Source organism: Mobula hypostoma, unplaced genomic scaffold (genome assembly GCF_963921235.1).
Source record: "Mobula hypostoma unplaced genomic scaffold, sMobHyp1.1 scaffold_76, whole genome shotgun sequence".
In the NCBI taxonomy this organism is placed as follows: Eukaryota; Metazoa; Chordata; class Chondrichthyes; order Myliobatiformes; family Myliobatidae; genus Mobula; species Mobula hypostoma.
Genome location: NW_026948249.1, coordinates 337,924 through 364,533, shown reverse-complemented (window position 1 = coordinate 364,533; position 26,610 = coordinate 337,924). Strand labels below are relative to the sequence as shown.

The window sequence follows — 26,610 nt, the reverse complement described above, 5'->3', positions numbered from 1 at the left end:
GACACACTGTGAGATCCCACACACCCCCGACAAGATCCTGACACACTGCGAGAAACCACACACCTGAGAGGGACCTGACAGATGGTGAGACCCCAGACCCTGATGGCAGGATCCTGACACACTGTGAGACCCCACACACCCCTGACAGGGACCTGACACACTGTGAGACCCCACAGACACCTGACAGGGACCTGACACACTGTGAGACCAAACACACCCCTGACAGGGTCCTGACACACTGTGAGACCACACACATTCCTGAGAGTGTCCTGAAGCACTGTGAAACACCACACACACCTGACAGGGTCCTGACCCACTGTGAGACCCCACACACCCCAAAAGGGTGATGACACACTGTGAGACAGCACACACCCCGCACAGGGTTCAGAAACACTGTGAGACCACACACACTCCAAAAGGGTCCTGACGCAGTGTCAGACCCAACGCACACCTGACGGGGACCTGATGCACTGTGAGATGCCACATACAACTAACAGCGTCCTGACACACATTGCGATCCCACGCACATCTGAGAGGGTTCTGACACACTGTGAGACCCCACACACCCCTGACAGGGTCCTTACACAGTGTTCGACCCCACACACCCCTGACAGGGTCCTGACACACTGTGAGACCCCACACACCCCTGACAGGGTCCTGACACACTGTGAGACCCGAAACCCCCTGACAGGACCCTGACACACTGTGAAACCCCACGTACCCCTGACATGGTACTGACACACTGTGTGATCCCAGACACTACTGACATTGTCCTGACACTCAGTGAGACCCCACAAACCACTCACAGTGTCCTGACACACTGTGAGACACCACACACTCCTGACAGTGTCCTGACACACTGTTCGACCCCACACACCCCTCACAGGGTCCTGACATACTGTTCGACCCGAAACCCCCTGACAGGACTCTGACACGCTGTGAAAACCCACGCACCCCTGACAGGGTACTGACACACTGTGTGATCCCAGACACTACTGACATTGTCCTGACACTCTGTGAGACCCCACAAACCACTCACAGGGACTTGACACACCGTGAGACCCCACACACCACTGACAGGGACCTAGCACAATGTGAGACCCCACACACCCCTGACAGGGTCCTTACACACTGTGAGACCCCACACATTCGACGGCGACCTGACATACTGTGGGACCCCACACACCCCGGACAGCATCCTGACACATTGTGAGATCCGGCACACCCCTCACAGGGTTCAGAAACACTGTGAGACCCCACACACCCCAAAAGGGTCCTGACGCACTGTGAGACGCAACACAGCCCTGACGGGGACCTGACGCACTGTGAGATGCCACATGCCACTGACAGGGTCCTGACACACATTGTGATCCCACACACATCTGAGAGGGTTCTGACACACTGTGAGATACACGATAACAGCGTCCTGACACACTGTGAAAACTCACACATCCCTGACAGGGTCCTGTCACACTGTGAGACCCCATACACCACTGACATGTCCTGACACACTGTAAAACCCCACACACCACAGACACGGTCCTGACACGCAGTGAGACCCCACACACCCATGAGAGGTTCCTGACACATAGTGAGACCTCACACATCACTGACAGGGTCCTGAAAAACTGTGAGGCCCCACACACCACTAACAGGGACTTGACACACCGTGAGACCCCACACACCACTGACAGGGACCTAGCACAATGTGAGACCCCACACACCCCTGACAGTGTCCTGACACACTGTTCGACCCCACACACCCCTCACAGGGTCCTGACATACTGTTCGACCCGAAACCCCCTGACAGGACTCTGACACGCTGTGAAAACCCACGCACCCCTGACAGGGTACTGACACACTGTGTGATCCCAGACACTACTGACATTGTCCTGACACTCTGTGAGACCCCACAAACCACTCACAGGGACTTGACACACCGTGAGACCCCACACACCACTGACAGGGACCTTTCACAATGTGAGACCCCACACACCCCTGACAGGGTCCTTACACACTGTGAGACCCCACACATTCGACGGCGACCTGACATACTGTGGGACCCCACACACCCCGGACAGCATCCTGACACATTGTGAGATCCGGCACACCCCTCACAGGGTTCAGAAACACTGTGAGACCCCACACACCCCAAAAGGGTCCTGACGCACTGTGAGACGCAACACAGCCCTGACGGGGACCTGACGCACTGTGAGATGCCACATGCCACTGACAGGGTCCTGACACACATTGTGATCCCACACACATCTGAGAGGGTTCTGACACACTGTGAGATACACGATAACAGCGTCCTGACACACTGTGATACCCCACACACCCACAACAAGATCCTTACACACTGTGAGAGCCCACACAACCCTGGCAAGTTACTGACACCCTGTGAGACGCGACACACAACTGACAGGCCCCTGACAATGGTCAGACACTACATATTCCTGACAGGGTCCTGACACACTGTTAGACCCCACAAATGCCTGACCATATCCTGACACATTGTGATACCCCACACACCTCTGAGAGTGACCTGACAGACTGTGAGACACCACACACCCCTGACAATGTCCTGTCGCACTGTGAGACCCCGCACACCCCTGACAGGGTCCTGACAAACTGTGAGACCCCGCACACCCCTGACAGGGTCCTGACAAACTGTGAGACCCGATGCACCCCTGAAAGGGTCCTGACACTCTGTGAGACCCCACACACCCCTGACAGCGACCTGACACACTGTGGACGCCGCACACACCTGACAGGGTCCTGACACACTGTGAGACGCCACACACCCCTGACAAACTGTGAGACCCCACACAACCTTGACAGGGTTCAGAAACACTGTGAGACCACACACACTCCAAAAGGGTCCTGACGTAGTGTCAGACCCAACGCACACCTGACGGGGACCTGACGCACTGTGAGATGCCACATACAACTAACAGCGTCCTGACACACATTGCGATCCCACGCACATCTGAGAGGGTTCTGACACACTGTGAGACCCCACACACCCCTGACAGGGTCCTTACACAGTTTTTGACCCCACACACCCCTGACAGGGACCTGACACACTGTGAGACCCCACAGACACCTGACAGGGTCCTGACACATTGTGAGACCAAACACACCCCTGACAGGGTCCTGACACACTGTGAGACCAAACACACCCCTGACAGGGTCCTGACACACTGTGAGACCCCACAGACACCTGACAGGGACCTGACACACTGTGAGACCAAACACACCCCTGACAGGGTCCTGACACACTGTGAGACTACACACATTCCTGAGAGTGTCCTGAAGCACTGTGAAACACCACACACACCTGACAGGGTCCACCCACTGTGAGACCCCACACTCCCCAAAAGGGTGATGACACACTGTGAGACCACACACACCCCGCACAGGGTTCAGAAACACTGTGAGACCACACACACTCCAAAAGGGTCCTGACGCAGTGTCAGACCCAACGCACACCTGACGGGGACCTGACGCACTGTGAGATGCCACATACAACTAACAGCGTCCTGACACACATTGCGATCCCACGCACATCTGAGAGGGTTCTGACACACTGTGAGACCCCACACACCCCTGACAGGGTCCTTACACAGTGTTCGACCCCACACACCCCTGACAGGGTCCTGACACACTGTGAGACCCCACACACCCCTGACAGGGTCCGAACACACTGTGAGACCCGAAACCCCCTGACAGGACCCTGACACACTGTGAAACCCCACGTACCCCTGACATGGTACTGACACACTGTGTGATCCCAGACACTACTGACATTGTCCTGACACTCGGTGAGACCCCACAAACCACTCAGGGTCCTGACACAGTGTGAGACCCCACAAACCACTCACAAGGTGCTGACACACTGTGAAAACTCACACATCCCTGACAGGGTCCTGTCACACTGTGAGACCCCACACACCAGACGGCGACCTGACACACTGTGGGACCCCACACACCCCGGACAGCATCCTGACACACTGTGAGATCCGGCACACCCCAAAAGGGTCCTGAGGCACTGTGAGACACAACACACCCCTGACGGGGACCTGACGCACTGTGAGACGCCACATGCCACTGACAGGGTCCTGACACACATTGTGATCCCACACACATCTGAGAGGGTTCTGACACACTGTGAGACCCCACACACCCCTGACGGGGACCTGACGCACTGTGAGACGCCACATGCCACTGACAGGGTCCTGACACACATTGTGATCCCACGCACATCTGAGAGGGTTCTGACACACTGTGAGATACACGATAACAGCGTCCTGACACACTGTGATACCCCACACACCCACGACAAGATCCTTACACACTGTGAGAGCCCACACAACCCTGGCAAGTTACTGACACCCTGTGAGACGCGACACACAACTGACAGGCCCCTGACAATGGTCAGACACCACACATTCCGGACAGGGTCCTGACACACTGTTAGACCCCACAAATGCCTGACCATATCCTGACACATTGTGATACCCCACACACCTCTGAGAGTGACCTGACAGACTGTGAGACACCACACACCCCTGACAATGTCCTGTCGCACTGTGAGACCCCGCACACCCCTGACAGGGTCCTGACAAACTGTGAGACCCGATGTACCCCTGAAAGGGTCCCGACACTCTGTGAGACCCCACACACCCCTGACAGCGACCTGACACACTGTGGACGCCGCACACACCTGACAGGGTCCTGACACACTGTGAGACGCCACACACCCCTGACACACTGTGAGACCCCTCACACCCCTGACACAATCCTGACTCACTGTGAGACACCACACATACCTGACAGGGTCCTGACACACTGTGAGACACCACATACCCCTGACAAACTGTGAGACCCCACACAACCTTGACAGGGTCCTGACACACTGTGAGACCGCACACACCCCTGACAGCGACCTGACACACTGTGGACGCCGCACACACCTGACAGGGTCCTGACACACTGTGAGACGCCACACACCCCTGACAAACTGTGAGACCCCACACAACCTTGACAGGGTCCTGACACACTGTGAGACCGCACACACCCCTGACAGGGTGATGACACACTGGTAGGCACCACACACCCCAGACAAGGTCCCATAGAAAATAGACAATAGACAATAGATGCAGGAGTAGGCCATTCGACCCTTCGAGCCTGCACCTTCATTCACTATGATCATAGCTGATCATCCACAATCAGTATCCAGTTCCTGCCTTCTCCCCATAACCTTTGATTCCTCTATCTTGAAGAGCTCTATCCATCTCTTTCTTGAAAGCATCCAGAGACTTGGTCTCCACAGCCTTCTGGGGCAGAGCATTCAATATATCCACCACTCTCTGGATGAAAAAGCATTTCCTCAACTCCGTTCTAAATGGCCTATCCCTTATTCTTAAACTGTGGCCTCTGGTTCTGGACTCACCCATCAGCGGGAACATGCTTCCTGCCTCCAGCATGTCCAATCCCTTAATAATCTTATATTTCAATAAGATCCCCTCTCATCCCTCTAAATTCCAGAGTAACAAGCTCAGTCGCTCCAATCTTTCGCCATATGACAGTCCCGCCATCCCGGGAAATAACCTCGTGAACCTCCGCTGCACTCCCTCAATAGCAAGAATGTCCTTCCTCAAATTTGGAGACCAAAACTGAACACAATACTCCAGGTGTGGTCTCACCAGGGCCCTGTACAGCTGCAGAAGGACCTCTTTGCTCTTGTACTCAATTCCCCTTGTTATGAAGGCCAGCATGTCATTAGCTTTCTTCACTGCCTGCTGTACCTGCATGCTTGCTTTCAGTGACTGATGACATACTGTGAGACCCCACAAACCCCTAACAGGGACTTGAAATACTGTGAGACACAACACACCCCGACAGGACCTGACACACTGTGAGACGCCACACACCACTGACTGGGTCCTGACACACTGGGAGACGCCACACACCCGACAGGGTTCTGACACACTGTGAGACCCCACACGCCCCTGAAAGGGACGTGACACACCGTGAGATCACACACACCACTGACAGGACCTGACACACTGTGAGATCCCACACACCCCCGACAAGATCCTGACACACTGCGAGAAACCACACACCTGAGAGGGACCTGACAGATGGTGAGACCCCAGACCCTGATGGCAGGATCCTGACACACTGTGAGACCCCACACACCCCTGACAGGGACCTGACACACTGTGAGACCCCACAGACACCTGACAGGGACCTGACACACTGTGAGACCAAACACACCCCTGACAGGGTCCTGACACACTGTGAGACCACACACATTCCTGAGAGTGTCCTGAAGCACTGTGAAACACCACACACACCTGACAGGGTCCTGACCCACTGTGAGACCCCACACACCCCAAAAGGGTGATGACACACTGTGAGACAGCACACACCCCGCACAGGGTTCAGAAACACTGTGAGACCACACACACTCCAAAAGGGTCCTGACGCAGTGTCAGACCCAACGCACACCTGACGGGGACCTGATGCACTGTGAGATGCCACATACAACTAACAGCGTCCTGACACACATTGCGATCCCACGCACATCTGAGAGGGTTCTGACACACTGTGAGACCCCACACACCCCTGACAGGGTCCTTACACAGTGTTCGACCCCACACACCCCTGACAGGGTCCTGACACACTGTGAGACCCCACACACCCCTGACAGGGTCCTGACACACTGTGAGACCCGAAACCCCCTGACAGGACCCTGACACACTGTGAAACCCCACGTACCCCTGACATGGTACTGACACACTGTGTGATCCCAGACACTACTGACATTGTCCTGACACTCAGTGAGACCCCACAAACCACTCACAGTGTCCTGACACACTGTGAGACACCACACACTCCTGACAGTGTCCTGACACACTGTTCGACCCCACACACCCCTCACAGGGTCCTGACATACTGTTCGACCCGAAACCCCCTGACAGGACTCTGACACGCTGTGAAAACCCACGCACCCCTGACAGGGTACTGACACACTGTGTGATCCCAGACACTACTGACATTGTCCTGACACTCTGTGAGACCCCACAAACCACTCACAGGGACTTGACACACCGTGAGACCCCACACACCACTGACAGGGACCTAGCACAATGTGAGACCCCACACACCCCTGACAGGGTCCTTACACACTGTGAGACCCCACACATTCGACGGCGACCTGACATACTGTGGGACCCCACACACCCCGGACAGCATCCTGACACATTGTGAGATCCGGCACACCCCTCACAGGGTTCAGAAACACTGTGAGACCCCACACACCCCAAAAGGGTCCTGACGCACTGTGAGACGCAACACAGCCCTGACGGGGACCTGACGCACTGTGAGATGCCACATGCCACTGACAGGGTCCTGACACACATTGTGATCCCACACACATCTGAGAGGGTTCTGACACACTGTGAGATACACGATAACAGCGTCCTGACACACTGTGATACCCCACACACCCACAACAAGATCCTTACACACTGTGAGAGCCCACACAACCCTGGCAAGTTACTGACACCCTGTGAGACGCGACACACAACTGACAGGCCCCTGACAATGGTCAGACACTACACATTCCTGACAGGGTCCTGACACACTGTTAGACCCCACAAATGCCTGACCATATCCTGACACATTGTGATACCCCACACACCTCTGAGAGTGACCTGACAGACTGTGAGACCCCGCACACCCCTGACACGATCCTGACTCACTGTGAGGCACCACATACCCCGGACAGGGTCCTATAGGAAATAGAAAATAGACAATAGGTGCAGGAGTAGGTCATTCGGCCCTTCGAGCCAGCACTGCCATTCACTGTGATCATGGCTGATCATCCACAATCAGTATCCAGTTCCTGCCTTCTCCCCATAACCTTTGATTCCTCTATCTTTAAGAGCTCTATCCATCTCTTCCTTGAAAGCATCCAATGACTTGGCCTCCACAGTCTTCTGGGTCAGAGCATTCCATATATCCACCACTCTCTGGGTGAAAAAGGTTTTCCTCAACTCCGTTCTAAATAGCCTGCCCCTTATTCTTAAACTGTGGCCTCTGGTTCTGGACTCACCCATCAGCGGGAACATGCTTCCTGCCTGCAGCGTGTCCAATCCCTTAATAATCTTATGTTTCAATAAGATCCCCTCTCAGGCTTCTAAATTCCAGAGTATACAAGCCCAGTCGCTCCAATCTTACAGCATATTTCAGTCCCGCCATCCCGGGAATTAACCTTGTGAACCTACGCTGCACTCCCTCAATAGCAAGAATGTCCTTCCTCAAATTTGGAGACCAAAACTGCACACAGTACTCCAGGTGTGGTCTCACCAGGGCCCTGTACAGCTGCAGAAGGACCTCTTTGCTCTTGTACTCAATTCCCCTTGTTATGAAGGGCAGCATGCCATTAGCTTTCTTCACTGCCTGCTGTACCTGCATGCTTGCTTACACACTGATGACATACTGTGAGACCCCACACACCCCTGACAGGGTCAGGACAAGCTGTGAGGCCCCACACACCCTTGACACTGTCCTGTCAAACTGTAAGACCCCACAACTCCATGACAGGGTCCTGTCACACTGTGAGACTGCACACATCCCTAACAGGGTCCTGACACATTGTGAGACCCCACACACCCCTAACAGGGACTTGACAAACTGTGAGACCCCACACAACCTTTGCAGGGTCCTGACACACTGTGAGACACCACACACTCCTGACAAGTTCCTGACACACTGTGAGACCCCACACACCCCTGACAGGGTCCTGACAAACTGTGATACCTCACACACCCCTAACAGCATCCTGACACACTGTGAGACCCCACACACACTTGAGAGGGACTTGACACACTGTGAGACCCCACACAACCCGACAGGGTCCTGACACACTGTGAGACCCCACACACCCATGACAGCGACCTGACAGATTGTGAGACCCCACACACCCCTGACAGGGACCTGACAGACTGTGAGACATCACACACCCCTGACAGGGTCCTGACACACATTGATATCCCACACACACCTGAGATGGTCCTGAAACTGTGAGACCACCCCTGACAGGGTTCTGACACACTGTGAGACCCCAGACATGCCTGACAGGGTCCAGACATACTGCGTGACCCCACACACCCCTGACAATGTCCTGTCACACTGTCAGACCCCACACACTCCTGACAGGGTCCTGACACACTGTGAGACCCCACACACCCGACAGGGACTTGACGCACTGTGAGATGCCACAAACCCCTAACAGTGTCCTGACACACTTTGCGATCCCACACAACCCTGGCAGGTTCCTGACACACTGAGAGACCCCACACACCCCTGACAGGGTCCTGGCACACATTGTGATCCTACACACATCTGATAGGCTTCTGACACACCGTGAGACCTCCTACAACAGTGTCCTGACACACTGTGAGACCCCCCACACCCACAAAAAGATCCTGACACACTGTGAAACCCCACAAACCACTCACAGGGACCTGACATACTGTGAGCCCCACAGGCCCCAAAAGCGTCCTCACACACTGTGATACCTCAAACAACCCTGAGAGGGTCCTGACACACTGTGAGACACCACACACAACTGACAGGGTCCTGAAACACACTGAGATCCCACACACACCTGAGAGGGTCCTGACGCACTGTGAGACCCCACACAACCCTGGCAGGGTCCTGACACACTGTGAGACCCCACAAACCCCTGACAGGGTCCTGACACACATTGCGATCCCACACAACCCTGGAAGGCTCCTGACACACTGTGAGACCCGACACACCCCTGACAGGGTCCTGATACACTGTGAGACCCGACACACCCCAAAAGGGTCCTGACACACTGTGAGACCACACGCATCCCTGACAGGGGCCTGACACACTGTGAGATGCCCCCCCTGACAGTGTCCAGACAAACTGTGAGACTACACACACCCCTGGCAGGGTCCACACTGTGAGACCCCACACAACCCTGGCAGGGTCCTGACACACTGTGAGACCCCACACACCCCTAACAGGGACCTGAAACACTGTGAGACACCACACGGACCTGACAGCAACCTGAGATACTGTGAGACCCCACACACCCCTAAAAGGGTCCTGACACACAGTGAGACCCCACACACTATTGACACGGTCCTGATACTCTGTGTGACCCCACACACCCCTGACAGGGTCCTGACACACATTGCGATCCCACACACATCTGAGAGGGTTCTGACACACTGTGAGACCCCCCACACCCACAACAAGATCCTGACACACTGTGAAACCCCACAAACCACTCACAGTGCCCTGACACACAGTGAGACCCCACACAACCCTGGCAGGGTCCTGACACACTGTGATACCTCACACACACCCGAGAGGGTGATGACACACTGTGAAACCCAGACACCCCTAACAGGATCCTAACACACTGTGAGACCACACACACCCCTGAGACGCCACAGACAACTGACAAGGTCCTGAAACACACTGAGATAGCACACACACCTGACAGGGTCCTGACACACTGTGAGACCACACACACTATTGACACGGTCCTGATACTCTGTGTGACCCCACACAACCCTGACAGGGTCCTGACACACATTGCGATCCCACACACATCTGAGAGGGTTCTGACACACTGTGAGACCCACAGGCCCCAAAAGGATCCTGACACACTGTGAGACCCCACACACCCCTGACAGTGTCCTGACGCACGGTGAGACACTGACGCACTGTGGGTCCTGACACACTGTGATACCTCAAACAATCCTGAGACACTGTGACACACCACACCCCCCGACAGTGTCTTGACACACTGTGAGTCCACACACACTCCTGACAGCGACCAGACACACTGTGAGATGCCACACACAACTGACAGGGTCCTGAAACACACTGAGATCCCACACACACCTGACAGGGTCCTGACACACTGTGAAACCCCACGAACCACTCACAGTGTCCTGACACACAGTGAGACCCCACACAACCCTGGCAGGGTCCAGACAGACTGTGAGACCCTACACAACCCAGGCAGGGTCCTGACACGCTGTGAGACCCCACACACCCCTAACAGGGCATACTGTGAGACCCCACACACTATTGACACAGTCCTGACACTCTGTGAGACCCCACACACCCCTGACAGGGACCTGCCAGACTGTGTTGACCAAACACACCCCTGACAGGGTCCTGACACACTGTGAGCTCCCACACACTATTGACACGGTCCTGACACACTGTCAGACCCCACACACCCTGGATAGGGTCCTGACATTCTGTGAGATCCAACACACCCCTGAGAGGGTCCTGACACACTGTGAGATCCCACGGGCCCCAAAAGGGTCCTGACACACTTTGAGACCCCACACACACCCGAGAGGGTGATGACACACTGTGAGACCCCACACACCCCTGACAGGGTTCTGACAAACTGTGATACCTCACACACCCCTGACAGGGTCCTGACACACAGTAAGACCCCACACACCCCTAACAGGGTCCTGACACACTGTGAGCACCCACGGACTATTGATACAGTCCTGACACACTGTCAGACCCCACACACCCTGGATAGGGTCCTGACATTCTGTGAGATCCAACACACCCCTGAGAGGGTCCTGACACACTGTGAGACCCCACGGGCCCCAAAAGGGTCCTGACACACTGTGAAACCCCACAAACCACTCACAGTGTCCAGACACGCTGTGAGACCCCACACACCCTGGATAGGGTCTGACACACTGTGAGACACCACACACCTCAAAAGGCTCCTGACACACTGTGAGATCCAACACACCCCTGACAGGGTCCTGACACACTGTGAGACCCCACACGACCCTGGCAGGGTCCTGACACACTTTGAGACCCCACACACACCTGAGAGGGTGATGACACACTGTGAGACCCCAGACACCCCTGACAGGGTTCTGACAAACTGTGATACCTCACACACCCCTGACAGGGTCCTGACACACAGTAAGACCCCACACACCCCTAACAGGTTCCTGACACACTGTGAGCTCCCACACACTATTGACGCAGTCCTGACACACTGTCAGACCCCACACACCCTGGATAGGGTCCTGACATTCTGTGAGATCCAACACACCCCTGAGAGGGTCCTGACACACTGTGAGACCCCACACGACCCTGGCAGGGTCCTGACACACTGTGATACCTCACACACACCCGAGAGGGTGATGACACACTGTGAAACCCAGACACCCCTATCAGGATCCTAACACAGTGTGAGACCACACACACCCCTTACAGCGACCTGACACACGGTGAGACGCCACAGACAACTGACAGGGTCCTGAAACACACTGAGATAGAACACACACCTGACAGGGTCCTGACACACTGTGAGACCCCACACACTCCTAACAGGGACCTGACACACTGTGAGACCCCACACACCCCTGACAGTGTCCTGACGCACGGTGAGACACTGACACACTGTGCGTCCTGACACACTGTGATACCTCAAACAACCCTGAGAGAGTTCTGACACACTGTGAGATCCCACACACCCCTGACAGGGTCCTGACACACTGTGAGACCCCACACAACCCTGGCAGGGTCCTGACATACTGTGAGACCCCACACACCTCCGACGGGGACCTGACAAACTGTGAGACCCCACACGACCCTGGCAGGGTCCTGACACACTGTGAGACCCCACACACCTCCGACGGGGACCTGACAAACTGTGAGACCCCACACGACCCTGACAGGGTCCTGACACACATTAAGATGCCACACACACCTGAGAGAATCCAGACACACTGTGAGACCCACAGGCCCCAAAAGGGTCCTGACACACTGTGAAACCCCACAAACCACTCACAGTGTCCTGACACACTGTGAGACCCCACACACCCTGGATAGGGTCTGACACACTGTGAGACACGACACACCTCAAAAGGGTCCTGACACACTGTGAGATCCCACACACCCCTGGCAGGGTCCTGACACACATTAAGACCCCACACACACCTGACAAGTTCCTGACACACTGTGGGACCCCACACACCCCTGACAGAGTCCTGACACACATTAAGACCCCACACACACCTGACAAGTTCCTGACACACTGTGAGACCCCACATACCCCTGACAGAGTCCTGACACACATTAAGATCCCACACACACCTGACAGGGTACTGACACACTGTGAGACATCACACACTGCTGACAGGGACATGACAGACTGTGAGATCATACACACCCCTGACAGGACCTAACACTGTGAGATGCCACACACACCTGACAAGGTCCTGACACACTGTGAGACCCCACACACGGCTAACAGGGACAGAACAGACTGTGAAACTCCACACACCCCTGACAGCAACCTGACACACTATGAGACCCCACACACTATTGACACGGTCCTGACACTCTGTGAGATCCAACACACCCCTGTGAGGGTCCTGACACACTGTGAGCCCCACAGGCCCCAAAAGGGTCCTGACACATTGTGAGACCCCACACACCCCTGACAGTGTCCTGACGCATGGTGAGACACTGACACACTGTGGGTCCTGACACACTGTGATACCTCAAACAATCCTGAGAGGGTTCTGACACACTGTGTCACACCACACCCCCCGACAGGGTCCTGACAGACTGTGAGACCACACACACCCCTGACAGCGACCAGACACACTGTGAGACGCCTCACACAACTGACAGGGTCCTGAAACACACTGAGATCCCACACACACCTGACAGGGTCCTGACACACTGTGAGATCCAACACACCCCTGACAGGGTCCTGACACACTGTGAGACCCCACACGACCCTGGCAGGGTCCTGACACACTTTGAGACCCCACACACACCTGAGAGGGTGATGACATACTGTGAGACCCCAGACACCCCTGACAGGGTTCGAACAAACTGTGATACCTCACACACCCCTGACAGGGTCCTGACACACAGTAAGACCCCACACACCCCTAACAGGGTCCTGACACACTGTGAGCTCCCACACACTATTGACGCAGTCCTGACACACTGTCAGACCCCACACACCCTGGATAGGGTCCTGACATTCTGTGAGATCCAACACACCCCTGAGAGGGTCCTGACACACTGTGAGACCCCACGGGCCCCAAAAGGGTCCTGACACACTGTGAAACCCCACAAACCACTCACAGTGTCCTGACACACTGTGAGATCCCACACACCCTGGATAGGGTCTGACACACTGTGAGACACGACACACCTCAAAAGGGTCCTGACACACTGTGAGACCCCACACACACCTGACAAGTTCCTGACGCACTGTGAGACCCCACATACCCCTGACAGAGTCCTGACACACATTAAGATCCCACACGCACCTGACAGGGTACTGACACACTGTGAGACATCACACACTGCTGACAGGGACATGACACACTGTGAGACCCCCCACAACAGCGTCCTGACACACTGTGAAACCCCACAAACCACTCACAGTGTCCTGACACACAGTGAGATCCCACACAACCCTGGCAGGGTCCAGACACACTGTGAGACCCCACACATCCCAAACAGGGTCCTGACACGCTGTGAGACCCCACACACCCCTAACAGGGACCTGACACACTGTGAAACCCCACACACCCCTAACAGGGTCCTGACACACAGTGAGACCCCACGCACCCCTAACAGGGTCCTGACACACTGTGAGCTCCCACACACTATTGACACGGTCCTGACACTCTGTGAGATCCGACACACCCCTGACAGGGTCCTGACACACATTGCGATCCCACACAACCCTGACAGGCTCCTGACACACTGTGAGACCCCACACACCCTGGATAGGGTCCTGACACACTGTGAGACCCGATACTCCCCAAAAGGGTCCTGACACACTGTGAGATCCCACACACCCCTGACAGGGTCCTGACACACTGTGAGACCCCACACAACCCTGGCAGGGACCTGACACACTGTGAGACCCTACACACCCCAGAAGGGTCCTGATACACTGTGAGACCCCACACACCCCTGACAGGGTCCTGACACACTGTGAGACCCTACACACCCCAGAAGGGTCCTGACACACTGTGAGAACCCCCACACCCACGACCAGATCCTGACACACTTTGAAACCCCACAAACCACTCACAGTGTCCTGACACACTGTGAGACCCCATACACCACTGACAGGGTCCTGACACACTGTGAGACCACATACATCCATCACCAGATCCTGACACACTGTGAAACCCCACACAACAGCGTCCTGACACACTGTGATACACCCAACACCCACAACAAGATCCTGACACACTGTGAAACCCCACAAACCACTCACAGTGTCCTGACACAGTGTGAAACCCACACACCCCTGGCAGGGTCCTGACACACTGTGAGACCCCACACATACCCGAGAGGGTGATGACGCACTGTGAGACCCCAGACACCCCTAACAGGATCCTAACACACTGGGAGATCTCAAAAACCCCTGACAGTGTCCAGACAAACTGTGAGACCCCACACACCCCTGGCAGGGTCCTGACACACTGTGAGACCTCACACACCCTGGATAGGGTCCTGACAGACTGTGAGATCCGACACACCCCTGAGAGGGTCCTGACACACTGTGAGACCCCACGGGCCCCAAAAAGGTCCTGACACACTGTGAGACGGCACACACCCCTGACAGTGTCCTGACACACTGTGAGACGCCACACACAACTGAGAGGGTCCTGACACACTGTGAGATCCCCCACAACAGGGTCCTGACACTTTGTGAAACCCCACAAACCACTCACAGGGTCCTGACACACAGTGAGACCCCACACAACCCTGGCAGGGTCCTGACACACTGTGAGAATCCACACACCCCTGGCAGGGTCCTGACACATTGTGATACCTCACACACACCTAACAGGGACCTGACACACTGTGAGACCCCACACACTATTGACACGGTCCTGACAGACTGTGAGATCCGACACAACAGGGTCCTGACACAGTGTGAAACCCCACAAACCACTCACAGGGTCCTGACACACTGTGAGACCCCACACACCTCTGACGGGGACGTGACACATTGTGAGACCCCACACACCCCTGACAGGGACGTGACACATTGTGAGACGGCACACACCCTTGACAGTGTCCTGACACATGGTGAGACACTGACACACTGTGGGTCCTGACACACTGTGAGACCTCAAACAACCCTGAGAGGGTTCTGACACACTGTGACACACCACACCCTCCCAACAGGGTCCTGACACACTGTAAGACCACACACACCCCTGTCAATGTCCTGACACACTGTGAGACACCACACACCCGACAGTGTCCTGACACACTGTGAGACCCCACACAGCCGACAGTGTCCTGACACACTGTGAGACCCCACACACCCCAAAAGGGTCCTGACTCACTGTGAGACCCGACACACCCCAAATGGGTCCTGACACACTGTGAGACCCCACACACCACCGAGAGGGTGATGACACACTGTGAGACCCCACACACCCCCGAGACGGTGATGACACACTGTGAGACCCCAGACACCCCTGACAAGATCCTGACACACTGTGAGTCACCACACACCCCTGACAGGACCTGACACACTGTGAGACCCCACACACCCCTGGCAGGGTCCTGACTCACTGTGAGATCACACACACCCCGAACAGGGACCTGACATACTGTGAGACCCCACACACCCCTGACAGAGACCTGACACACTGTGAGACACCACACACCCCTGAGAGGGTCCTGACACACCGTGAGACCCCACACACTCCTGACAAGGTCCTGACATGCTGTGAGACTCCAAACACCACTGACACGGTCCTGACACATTGTGAGACACCACACACCCCTGAGAGGGTCCTGACACACCGTGAGATCCCACACATCCCGGAGAGGGTCCTGAAACACTGTGAAACACCACACACCCCTGACAGGGACGTTACACATTGTGAGACACCACGCAACCCTGACAGGGTCCTGACACACTGTCAGACACCGCACATCCCTGACAGGGTGATGGTGAGAGGGGAGGGGGAGCTGTGATTCCCGGACCTGTTCCTTTCACTGAATGCCCACTATCCTTTTCTCCATCTCCAGATGCCACATAAACAATGGGGACTAAAAGTTTATTCCACAGGAAAAAATGACACCTCTGATAGTAGGGGGGGGGGGGGGTTTCCAGTACAGGACAGTTGGGGGTCAGTGAACTACCAGGGAAATACTCACCTTCACAGCACAGTTAATTGTGAAATGTGATGATCTGGTGTTTATCTGGACCAGGCCTCTCTGTCCAGTCAGGGGTCTGTTAATGGAATTTACTTTACTGTTCGAGCATCCATTGATGAATCCAATTAATGCAATAGCTTTGAGCTAACTCTTGTGTGCTTAAATACTAAGTTCTGAGTTGAGGCATCTAACAGTTTGTCCACTGTCTGTTCCCATGGAAGATGTTCAACAGAAACACAAGGAGACTCTGCGGGTACAAACTGAAACGCTGAGAGTGAACACGATCCTGATGAGGGAGAAGGTGAAGGTTTTCCAGCTGGTTGATCGATACGCTAAGCTCACAGTCATTTCTACTGTTCGAGATCGGAGACTGGTGGAACATGAGCTGCTGGCAAGAGGCAGAGACCACGAGGAGTGGAGAGAGGAACATCTCCGCGGAGAGCTGGAAAAAATCCGGACTGATCAGTTGTTCCAGAGCAGCTTTTCCCGGAGTAAATCCAAATCTGGGAGTTCGGCAGCAGTGGCCGGAGTCGCAGGGATCGGGAAAACAACAATGGTACAAAAGATTGTTTATGACTGGGCCACGGGGAAAATATACCAACAATTCCAGTTTGTCTTCAGTTTCAAATTCCGAGATTTAAACTCCATTAACTGCAGAATAAACCTGAGGGAACTGATCCTGGATCAGTATCCTTACTTTGGGAATATCCTGAGAGAGGTCTGGAAGAACCCAGAGGGATTGCTGTTTATATTCGATGGTTTGGATGAATTCAAGCACAGAATTGATTTTGCTGACAGTCGGAGAGATACAGAACCCAAGCACCAGTGTCCAGATCCCGAGTGGTGGTGTGAAGTGTCTGACATTGTGTACAGTTTAATCCAGGGCAAGCTGCTCCCAGGGTGTTCAGTGCTGGTGACCACCCGTCCCACTGCGTTACATTTATTGGAAAAGGCAATGATCAGTATCTGGGCTGAAATCATGGGATTTGTTGGTGAGGAACGGAAGGAATATTTCATCAGGCATTTTGAAGATCAGACGGTGGCAGAAGCTGTTTTCAAACACGTGAAGGAGAACGAGATCCTGTACACCATGAGCTACAACCCCTCCTACTGCTGGATCCTCGCTCTGGCACTGGGCCCCTTCTTCACACAAAGAGTCAGGGACCCGCAGCGAGTTCCCAAGACCATCACCCAACTGTACTCCTACTATATTTACAACATCCTGAAAAACCACGGCCGTGAGATTGAGAACCCCCGTGATGTGTTACTCAGGGTTGGTCAGATGGCCTTCAGAGGAGTGTCCCAGAAGAAGATTGTGTTTACAGATGGAGATTTGATCAAGTACAATCTGCAGCCTTCCCCGTTCCTGTCTGGGTTCCTGATGGAGCTTTTGGAGAGAGAGGATTCTGCCCGGAGCGTGGTGTACACATTCCCACACCTCACCATCCAAGAGTTTGTAGCTGCAGTCGCACAATTCCTGAATCCACATCCCGGGGATATCCTGAAATTCCTCACTGAGGCCCACAGCATGACAGATGGGCGATTTGAGGTATTTCTTCGTTTTGTTGCTGGTCTCTCCTCCCCAATGACAGCTCGGGGCCTGGAGGAGTTTCTGGGTCCATTTCCTCATCAAACAACCTGCCGGGTGATTGACTGGGTGAAGGAGGAGGTTAAACGTCAGAGTGGAAACACAGAGAGTGAAGCTGGTAAAAGGAGCCTCCTGAACACATTGCACTACCTGTTTGAGTCTCAGAATCGTGGACTGGCTCAGGCCGCACTGGGATCAGTGGAAACACTTTCATTCTGTGGAATGACACTGACCCCGATTGACTGTGCGGTCCTGTCTCATGTCATCGGACTGTGTGATACAATAAAATACCTCGACCTGGGTGTTTGCAACATTCAGTGTGAAGGAATCCAGCGGCTGGGACCCGGGCTGCACAAGTGCCAGGAGTTGAGGTAACTTGATTTATCTTTCATGTGAACTGTGAAACTGTTCCATTGTGTTGTTTCAATGTAAAGGGATTTGGGGAAAACTATAGTAAGTACGATTGTGAAGAATTGTAACAAATGGCATCCCCCTTCGTCCTGTGGGATCTCTGTTCCCCTTCCCCCTTCCTCCTTTTTCTTCCATCATCTCCCATCGATATTTCCCCATTCACAAATCTTCTTCACTGCGGGATTTTCTCCCCTTCATCCCTGCCCATCCCGACCCTCTCACATCAGGAACACTTTTCTAACCATCGGGGAATGAGACAGAATATGTGGATTTTACAGAGTCACACCGACAGACTAAATTACTGACATTCGGTGAATAGCCTGGAGCTGGGCAGTGAGGGACATTGACAGTGATGGGAACTCCGATCAGTGATTTACTGAAGGGTTTAATGTTTCCTGAAATATCCGAGTGAGAGAAACTCCCTCAGACCCACGGTTTGAATCACTTTGTTCATCAATTTGTCTGTTTGTGTTTAGACTGAGTGGTAATGAACTGGGAGATTCAGGAGTGAAGCTGCTGTCTGCGGCTCTGAGGAACCCGGAGTGTAAAATACTGAAACTGTGGTAAGTACCAGACTGTGGGAGATTGTGTTTACAGTCACTGGGTGTCTGACACTGAACATTAATGTGATCAGTAATTGTGTTACTGATAAACACTGGGGATTTGTACCATCTCCTGTCTCTCTCTGTCCTTCACCCTCACTCTCTCTCATCTCCAGGCTGGAGGATGTCGGTCTCACAGATTCTGGTGCCGAGGATCTCGTCTCCGCTCTCAGTACAAACCCATCACTGACGGAGCTGGACCTGGGTTATAATAAACTGGGAGATTCAGGAGTGAAACTGGTGTCTGTGGCTCTGGGGAACCCGGAGTGTAAAATACAGAAACTGGGGTAAGTAGCAGACTGTGGGAGATTGTGTTTACAGTCACTGGGTGTCTGACACTGAACATAAATGTGATCAGTAATTGTGTTACTGATAAACACTGGGGATTTGTACCATCTCCTGTCTCTCTGTGTCCTTCACCCTCACTCTCTCTCATCTCCAGGCTGATCAATGTCGGTCTCACAGATTCTGGTGCCGAGGATCTCGTCTCCGCTCTCAGTACAAACACATCACTGACGGAGCTGGAGCTGGGATTAAACTCGCTGACAGACCGATCTGTCCCCGCTCTCCGCCGCCTCATACTGACCCTCCCGAGTCTGGAGCGGATCGGGTGAGTGTTTGTGTTAATGTTCAATGTGATAAAATATCAGCGGATCCGCGGGTTTTCTGGTGATATTTGTCTGTGAGTGTTGTTGAAACATTAACCCCAGTCCCCTGTTACTGACACTGTTGTGTAATCTGTTTATTTCATCTTTATTCTCCCATCTGTTTTAGGCTGTGGGGGAATCGGTTCAGTGAGACCGGGATGAAGGAACTGAGATCTCTGCAGGAACCCAGACCCGGACTGACCGTGATCGTGTGAACATCTGAATGTGTGAACATCCCCGCCCGCGGGATGGGGACATTTTGGCCGATTCCCCGCCCTCCCCTTTAACTCCCACCCTTGCCTTACCTTTAATAGCCACGCGCCAGGTTTAATTCCCAACGGTTTTCAACGGAATTGCCTCCAGCCTCGCGCTGTGTGCCGTTGACTGGTCTCCCGTGGTGACGTATTTCGGTCTCCTGTCCAGCGGCGCTGCTTCCGCCGGATGTGCGGGTTCGAGACCCCGGGGAATGACACAGACAGGAAGAGCCCGGGGGCCGGGGCTCAGTCTGGGACACCGGGGTCCCGGGGTGGGATTATCCCGGGAGTAGGTAATGCTGGCTGGCCTGCTGCGTTCACCGGCAACTTTTACGTTTGATGCCGGGGAATTACACAGACAGGAAGGGCCCGATGATGGCGGGTTTTTTCTGAGACACGGGTGACTCCTGACCGGCGTGGATAACTTCACTCACATCATCTCTGAACTGATTCCACAACCTACGGACTCACTTTCATATAATTTACAACTCATGTCATTATTATTTAATATTTTATTTGCACAAATTTCCCATCCTTTGCACATTGCTTGTTGGTTAGTCTTTGTTTTTGTATAGTTTTTCATAAATTCTGCAAAAAAGATTGATTGTCCTGTAAATGACTGCAATAAAAAGAATCTCAGGGTAGTATATGGTGACAAATAAGTACTTTGATAATAAACAACACGCATCAAAGTTGCTGGTGATCGCAGCAGGCCAGGCAGCATCTCTAGGAAGAGGTATAGTCGAGACCCTTCGTCAGGACTAACTGAAGGAAGAGTGAGTAAGGGATTTGAAAGTGGGAGGCGGAGAGGGAGATCCAAAATGATACGAGAAGACAGGAGGGGGAGGGATGGAGCCAAGAGCTGGACAGGTGATTGGCAAAAGGGATTTGAGACGATCATGGGACAGGAGGCCCAGGGAGAAAGACGGGGGGGGGGGGTGGGATCCAGAGGATGGGCAAGGGGTATAGTGAGAGGGACAGAGGGAGAAAAAAGGGAAATAATAAATAAATATGTCTGGGGCCCTGACTGTCCCATCACACACTCCCGGGGTCAGACACAGCGTGAAGCTCCCTCCGCGCTGTCCCATCACACACTCCCGGGGTCAGAAACAGAGTGAATCTCCCTCCACACCGTCCCATCACACAATCCCAGCGACTCCCTTGTCCATTCGTTTCCCCCCACCCCACATCCCTTCCGACCAATCTCCCACCCAGCACTAATGCTTGTAAGGGGAACAAGTGCTACACATGCCCTTACACTTCCTCCCTTACCACCATTCAGGGCCCCAGACAGTCCTTCCAGGTGAGGTGACACTTCACCTGCGAGTCGGCTGGGGTGATATACTGCGTCCGGTGCTCCCGATGAGGCCTTCTATATATTGGCGAGACCCGACGCTGACTGGGAGACTGCTTTGCTGAACATCTACGCTCTGTCAGCCAGAGAAAGCAGGATCTCCCAGTGGTCACACATTTTAATTCCATGTCCGATTCCCATTCTCTCATGTCTATCCACGGCCTCCTCTACTGTAAAGATGAATCCACACTCAGGTTGGAGGAACAACACCTTATATTCCGTCTGGGTAGCCTCCAACCTGATGGCATGAACATTGACTTTTCTAACTTCAGTTAATGTCCCACCTCTTCTTTATACCCCATCCCTTATTTATTATTTATTATATTTATTATTTTTCCCCATTTTTTCTCTCCCTTTTTTCTCCCTCTGTCCCTCTCACTATAGTGGGTTCACCTCCCACTTTCTTTTTCCCTAGGCCTCCTGTCCCATGACCCTCCCCCTTCTTCATCTCTGTATACCTTTTGCCAATTACCTGTCCAGCTCTTGGCTCCATCCCTCCCCCTCCCCCTCTCACTTTCCAATCTCTGACTATCTCTTCTTTCAGTTAGTCCTGACAAAGGGTCTCGGCCCAAAACGTCGACTGTACCTCTTCCTAGAGATGCTGCCTGGCCCGCTGCGTTCACCAGCATTTTTGTGTGTGTTCCTTGGTTAATGTGGCCGCCGGGGATGGAGTGAGACACTGACTTACAATGGCCACTGTCGCTCACAGAATCTATGGCGAAGGAACATGCGGTGCCCGTGGATACAATCCCGGGATCGAGTGTCTTATTGATTGTAATGACAGCAGTTTAATTTGTGATTTATATAGTCTTGGGTATTGCATGCATGTTTTAATTCTAATAATTTTGTCATTGAATAAACTAATGTATACATCTTAGATATTCACACATAACGCATGTACACGTGGGTTTTGGGGAGGAGGGGTGAGGGGTTTGGGAGGAAGAGGAGTGACGGGACGAGGAGTGGACTGATGAGACGGTGACCGTGGCGAAGTCAATAGGGGACGAAAAGGGGAGGCGAGAGTTCCTGTCACAAACTGGTGGTGACGTGGATCAGATAGAGTCGGGGTGAGGAGGAGTGAAACGACAGGAAGGGAGCGGGAGTGATGTGACCAGGAAGGAGGGAAAGTTATGGGACGAGCTGGGAGGGAATCTGATGGGACGGGAAGGGAGGGGAAGTTGCAGGACTAGGAAAGAGGGGTCTGATAGGACAGGGTGGGCAGGAACAGGATGGGGAGTGTGGAGGAAGGGTGGGTGGTTTCGATCCTTCGCAAATAAGAGGGACAGCAAGAAGGGGGGTGCGGACGGGGGAAAGGGGGAGCGAGGGGTCGAGACGCGATCAGGGCTGATGGGACGGACAGTTGAGTGTCTGAACGGACGGAGAGGGGAGAGACTCACTCAATGAGAGAGGGAAGGGATCGGGTGAGGGAGCGAAATTTCCCATCGGAAAATGTTCACCACCCAGGATATGTTGGATGGCGGGAGAAAGGACAAGGGGACGGCGAGGAGAGGGTGTCAGGAGTGATGGGGTGAGTAGAGGAGAGACTCACTGGGTAACAGAGAGAGAGGGCGATGAGGAGAGGAGAAAATTGGCATCGCAAAATGATAGCCATCCAGCGTAAGTTGAACAACATCGAGGTGGCGGGGAGAGGAAAGCGAGGGGAGGGGTTTGCGAGAGATGGGATGGGAAGGAGGGTGACAGGATGGTGAGGGTGAGGGAGTGTCTCACTGATTGTGGAGGGAGGGGAGGGGTTTGTGAGTGATGGGATGGGAAGGAGGGTGACAGGAGGGTGAGGGGGTGACTCACTGAGTGGTGGAGGGAGGGGAGGGAGGGTCACACCCGGTCACTGAGTGTCTGTCTGCAGAAGGTTAAATGGAGAGTTGGGAGAGCTGGGGGTGGGGGGGGGGCGGGAGGAGAGGAGGAATGAGGAGTTGAGATTGAATAAACAGGGAGGGAAGTGAGTGGGAGGTGAGGAGAAGGATGTGACTATTTCTCCGGTGCTGGGGGAGCAGTTGTCAATGATAACCATCACAGAATGGCCACCAGCCAGGGTGAGATGGGCGGTGATAGAGGGGACAGAGAGCGGAGTGTTTCAGGAGTGACCGGATGCCGAGGGTGGGAGAGGGCGACTCGTAACAAGGGAGCTGGAACTGGGGGGTACCCACGGGGAGGAATGTGACCACGAGAATGTTACCCACCAACCCCGCACCCCCCAACTCCGTCTCCAAAATCCCGCCTTGATTTTCCTTTCAGGCCGCTCGGCCCGAATCCTTCGGGCTGTCCCGTGGAGCGGGGAACGTGACGTCACTGGGGCCCGTCAGAGGCCGGGGTGGGCGCCGGTTTGCTGGAGAAGATGGAGGCGAGGTCCGGCGGTGCGGGCTGGTTAGCGTGGATCACCACCATCCTCTGTGGGTGGGGGAGAGGGAGGGATCAGATTGAGGAGGGGAGGGGAGAAAGAGAAGGTGAGGAGAGACGGGATCCACTACCCCACTCCCTCAGCCTCTCTATCCCTCCGTCCCCTCTCTCCACTCCCTCTGTCCCCTCTTCTCCCTCCATCTCTTCCGCACCTCTCTCTCCCCCACCCTATCCTCCTCTCCCCACCCCTTTCAATCCCTTTCTGCCCCCATCTCTCTCTCTTGCTCCCTCCCGTCTCTCCCCACCCTCTTTCCATCTCCCCCCATCTCTGCCACCCACGTCCCATCCCCCGCCGCCCACACCCCGGTGCACAGGAAGATCCCACTCACCACCGGAGGCCGCGCGGCGCAGCACTGGAGGTTCCCGCAGTTGACGATGGCCGTGAGGACGGACATCACCAGGGAGACCAGACAGTTCACCAGCAAAATCACCGTCACCCCGCTCACAAACCTCTGCCAGAGGGAGAGAGGGAGACAGGGGGTGAGAGAGAGAGAGGGGCTCGGGCCGGGGAAGAGAGAGACAGGAGAGGGGGGAGAAGGTAGGGATGGGAGCGGGAGTGTGGGGTAGGCGGAGGTGGGAGACCCAGACGGGGAGGAAGAGACTGGGGAGCGTTGGGTGAGGAAGAGAGGGGGTGGGTGGGAGAGAGATGGGGAGAAAGAGGAGAGGGGGCAGAGAATAGTTGATAGAGGGAGAGTCAGACAGGGGAGAGAGAGGGAGAGAGATTAGTGAGAGACAGGGTAGAGAGGGGGGAGGGAAACGTGAGAGGCAGGAGATGAGAGAGGTCGGACAGGGAGGGAGAGAAAGGTGGAGAACAGAGGGGGGAGAGACGGAGAGGGGATGAGGGACAGAGAGGGGTGAACGAGGGAGAGGGGAGTGAGGGGGTGAGAGACGGAGAGGGGGAAAGGGGGAGAGAGACAAAGGTGAGCAGAGAGGAGAGATAGAGTGCGGGACAGAAGGGGAGAGTGTGAGAGAGAAGAGGGGGTAGTTCCGAGGGAGGGGAAGAGAGGGGTGACAGAGGAAGGGATAGTGAGGGGGGAGTGAAGAGGGAGAGATGGCCGGTAAGAAAGAGGAGGGGGAGAGTTGTTTGGGTATGAGGGTAAAGTCGGGGGAGAGGGAAGGAGAGCGTTGGGTGGGGAGAGAGGGGGAGTGTGGGAGAGGGAGATGTGTTTACAAGTGTTGGGGGGAGTGGAGAGAAATCTCTGTTAACTCCTGTCTCAGGAATGTAGCTTTCTCTTCACGGAACACACCAGGTTTTGGGTGACGGTTCCCTGAAAGTGGGGTGACGGGGTGACGGGGAGACGGGGCGGTGAAGGCGGCGTTCGGCATCCCCGCCACCGTCGGACCGGACACCGGGAACAGGAGACCAGAGATCCCGGGGATTTACGGTGAAAGTCGCCGGGACTGGAGGGACTGAGTTACGGAGAGAGGTCGGGCGGGTTGGGAATTTATTCCTGGGAGGGTCGGGGTGACCTGACAGGGGTGTGTAAAACCACCAGGGACACAGACAGGGTGAATGAACACAGACCTTTTCCCCAGGGTCGGGGAATCGAGAACCAGAGGGCGCAGGTTTTAGAGATTTAATAGGGGACCCCGAGGGGAAACTGTTTCACCCAGAGGGTGGCCCGTCTGTGGAAGGAGCTGCCGGGGGAGGGGACGCTACAACCGAGGGGAGGGAGGGTTCTGAGGGAGCTTGGCGTGGAGGGAGGGAGCGCTACCGGGAGGGAGGAATGCGTCGCGGGAGATGAGGAAGGCCGAGTGGGGATCTCCGGGGGTTGACGGGGGGGCTGAGGGCTGGTTCGCCAGTGTGTTGGGTGTCGGGGTGCGGAACACTCACCATCCGGCACCCGGTGTAGCAGTACCCGATGCAGGGGAAGACCCGGACGTTCAGCGAGTACAGGATGACGGCGGGAGTGCAGGCGAGAGCGCAGATCACATTCGCCACCAGGCAGGCGATGGTCTGTCGCAGAGAGAGAGAGTGAGAGAGAGAGAGAGTGAGAGAGAGTGAGAGTGAGAGAGAGAGAGAGAGAGAGTGTGTGTGTCTGTGAGAGAGAGTGAGAGAGAGAGAGAG

General features: G+C 54.6%; 1 protein-coding gene across 1 annotated transcript in view; it reads left to right on the top strand.

The window, feature by feature from the left end:
• LOC134342169 (NACHT, LRR and PYD domains-containing protein 3-like) overlaps positions 1-21,603 on the top strand; it is a 51,882-nt gene extending 30,279 nt beyond the window's left edge. Inside the window, exons 8-11 of the mRNA XM_063040143.1 lie at positions 17,493-19,230; positions 19,747-19,833; positions 19,989-20,159; positions 20,315-21,603. Of these exons, the coding sequence (XP_062896213.1) occupies positions 17,493-19,230; positions 19,747-19,833; positions 19,989-20,159; positions 20,315-20,486 (2,168 nt within the window). The 3' untranslated portion in view covers positions 20,487-21,603. The remainder of the gene's footprint in view (positions 1-17,492; positions 19,231-19,746; positions 19,834-19,988; positions 20,160-20,314) is intronic.
• The last annotated feature ends 5,007 nt before the right edge of the window (positions 21,604-26,610 follow it).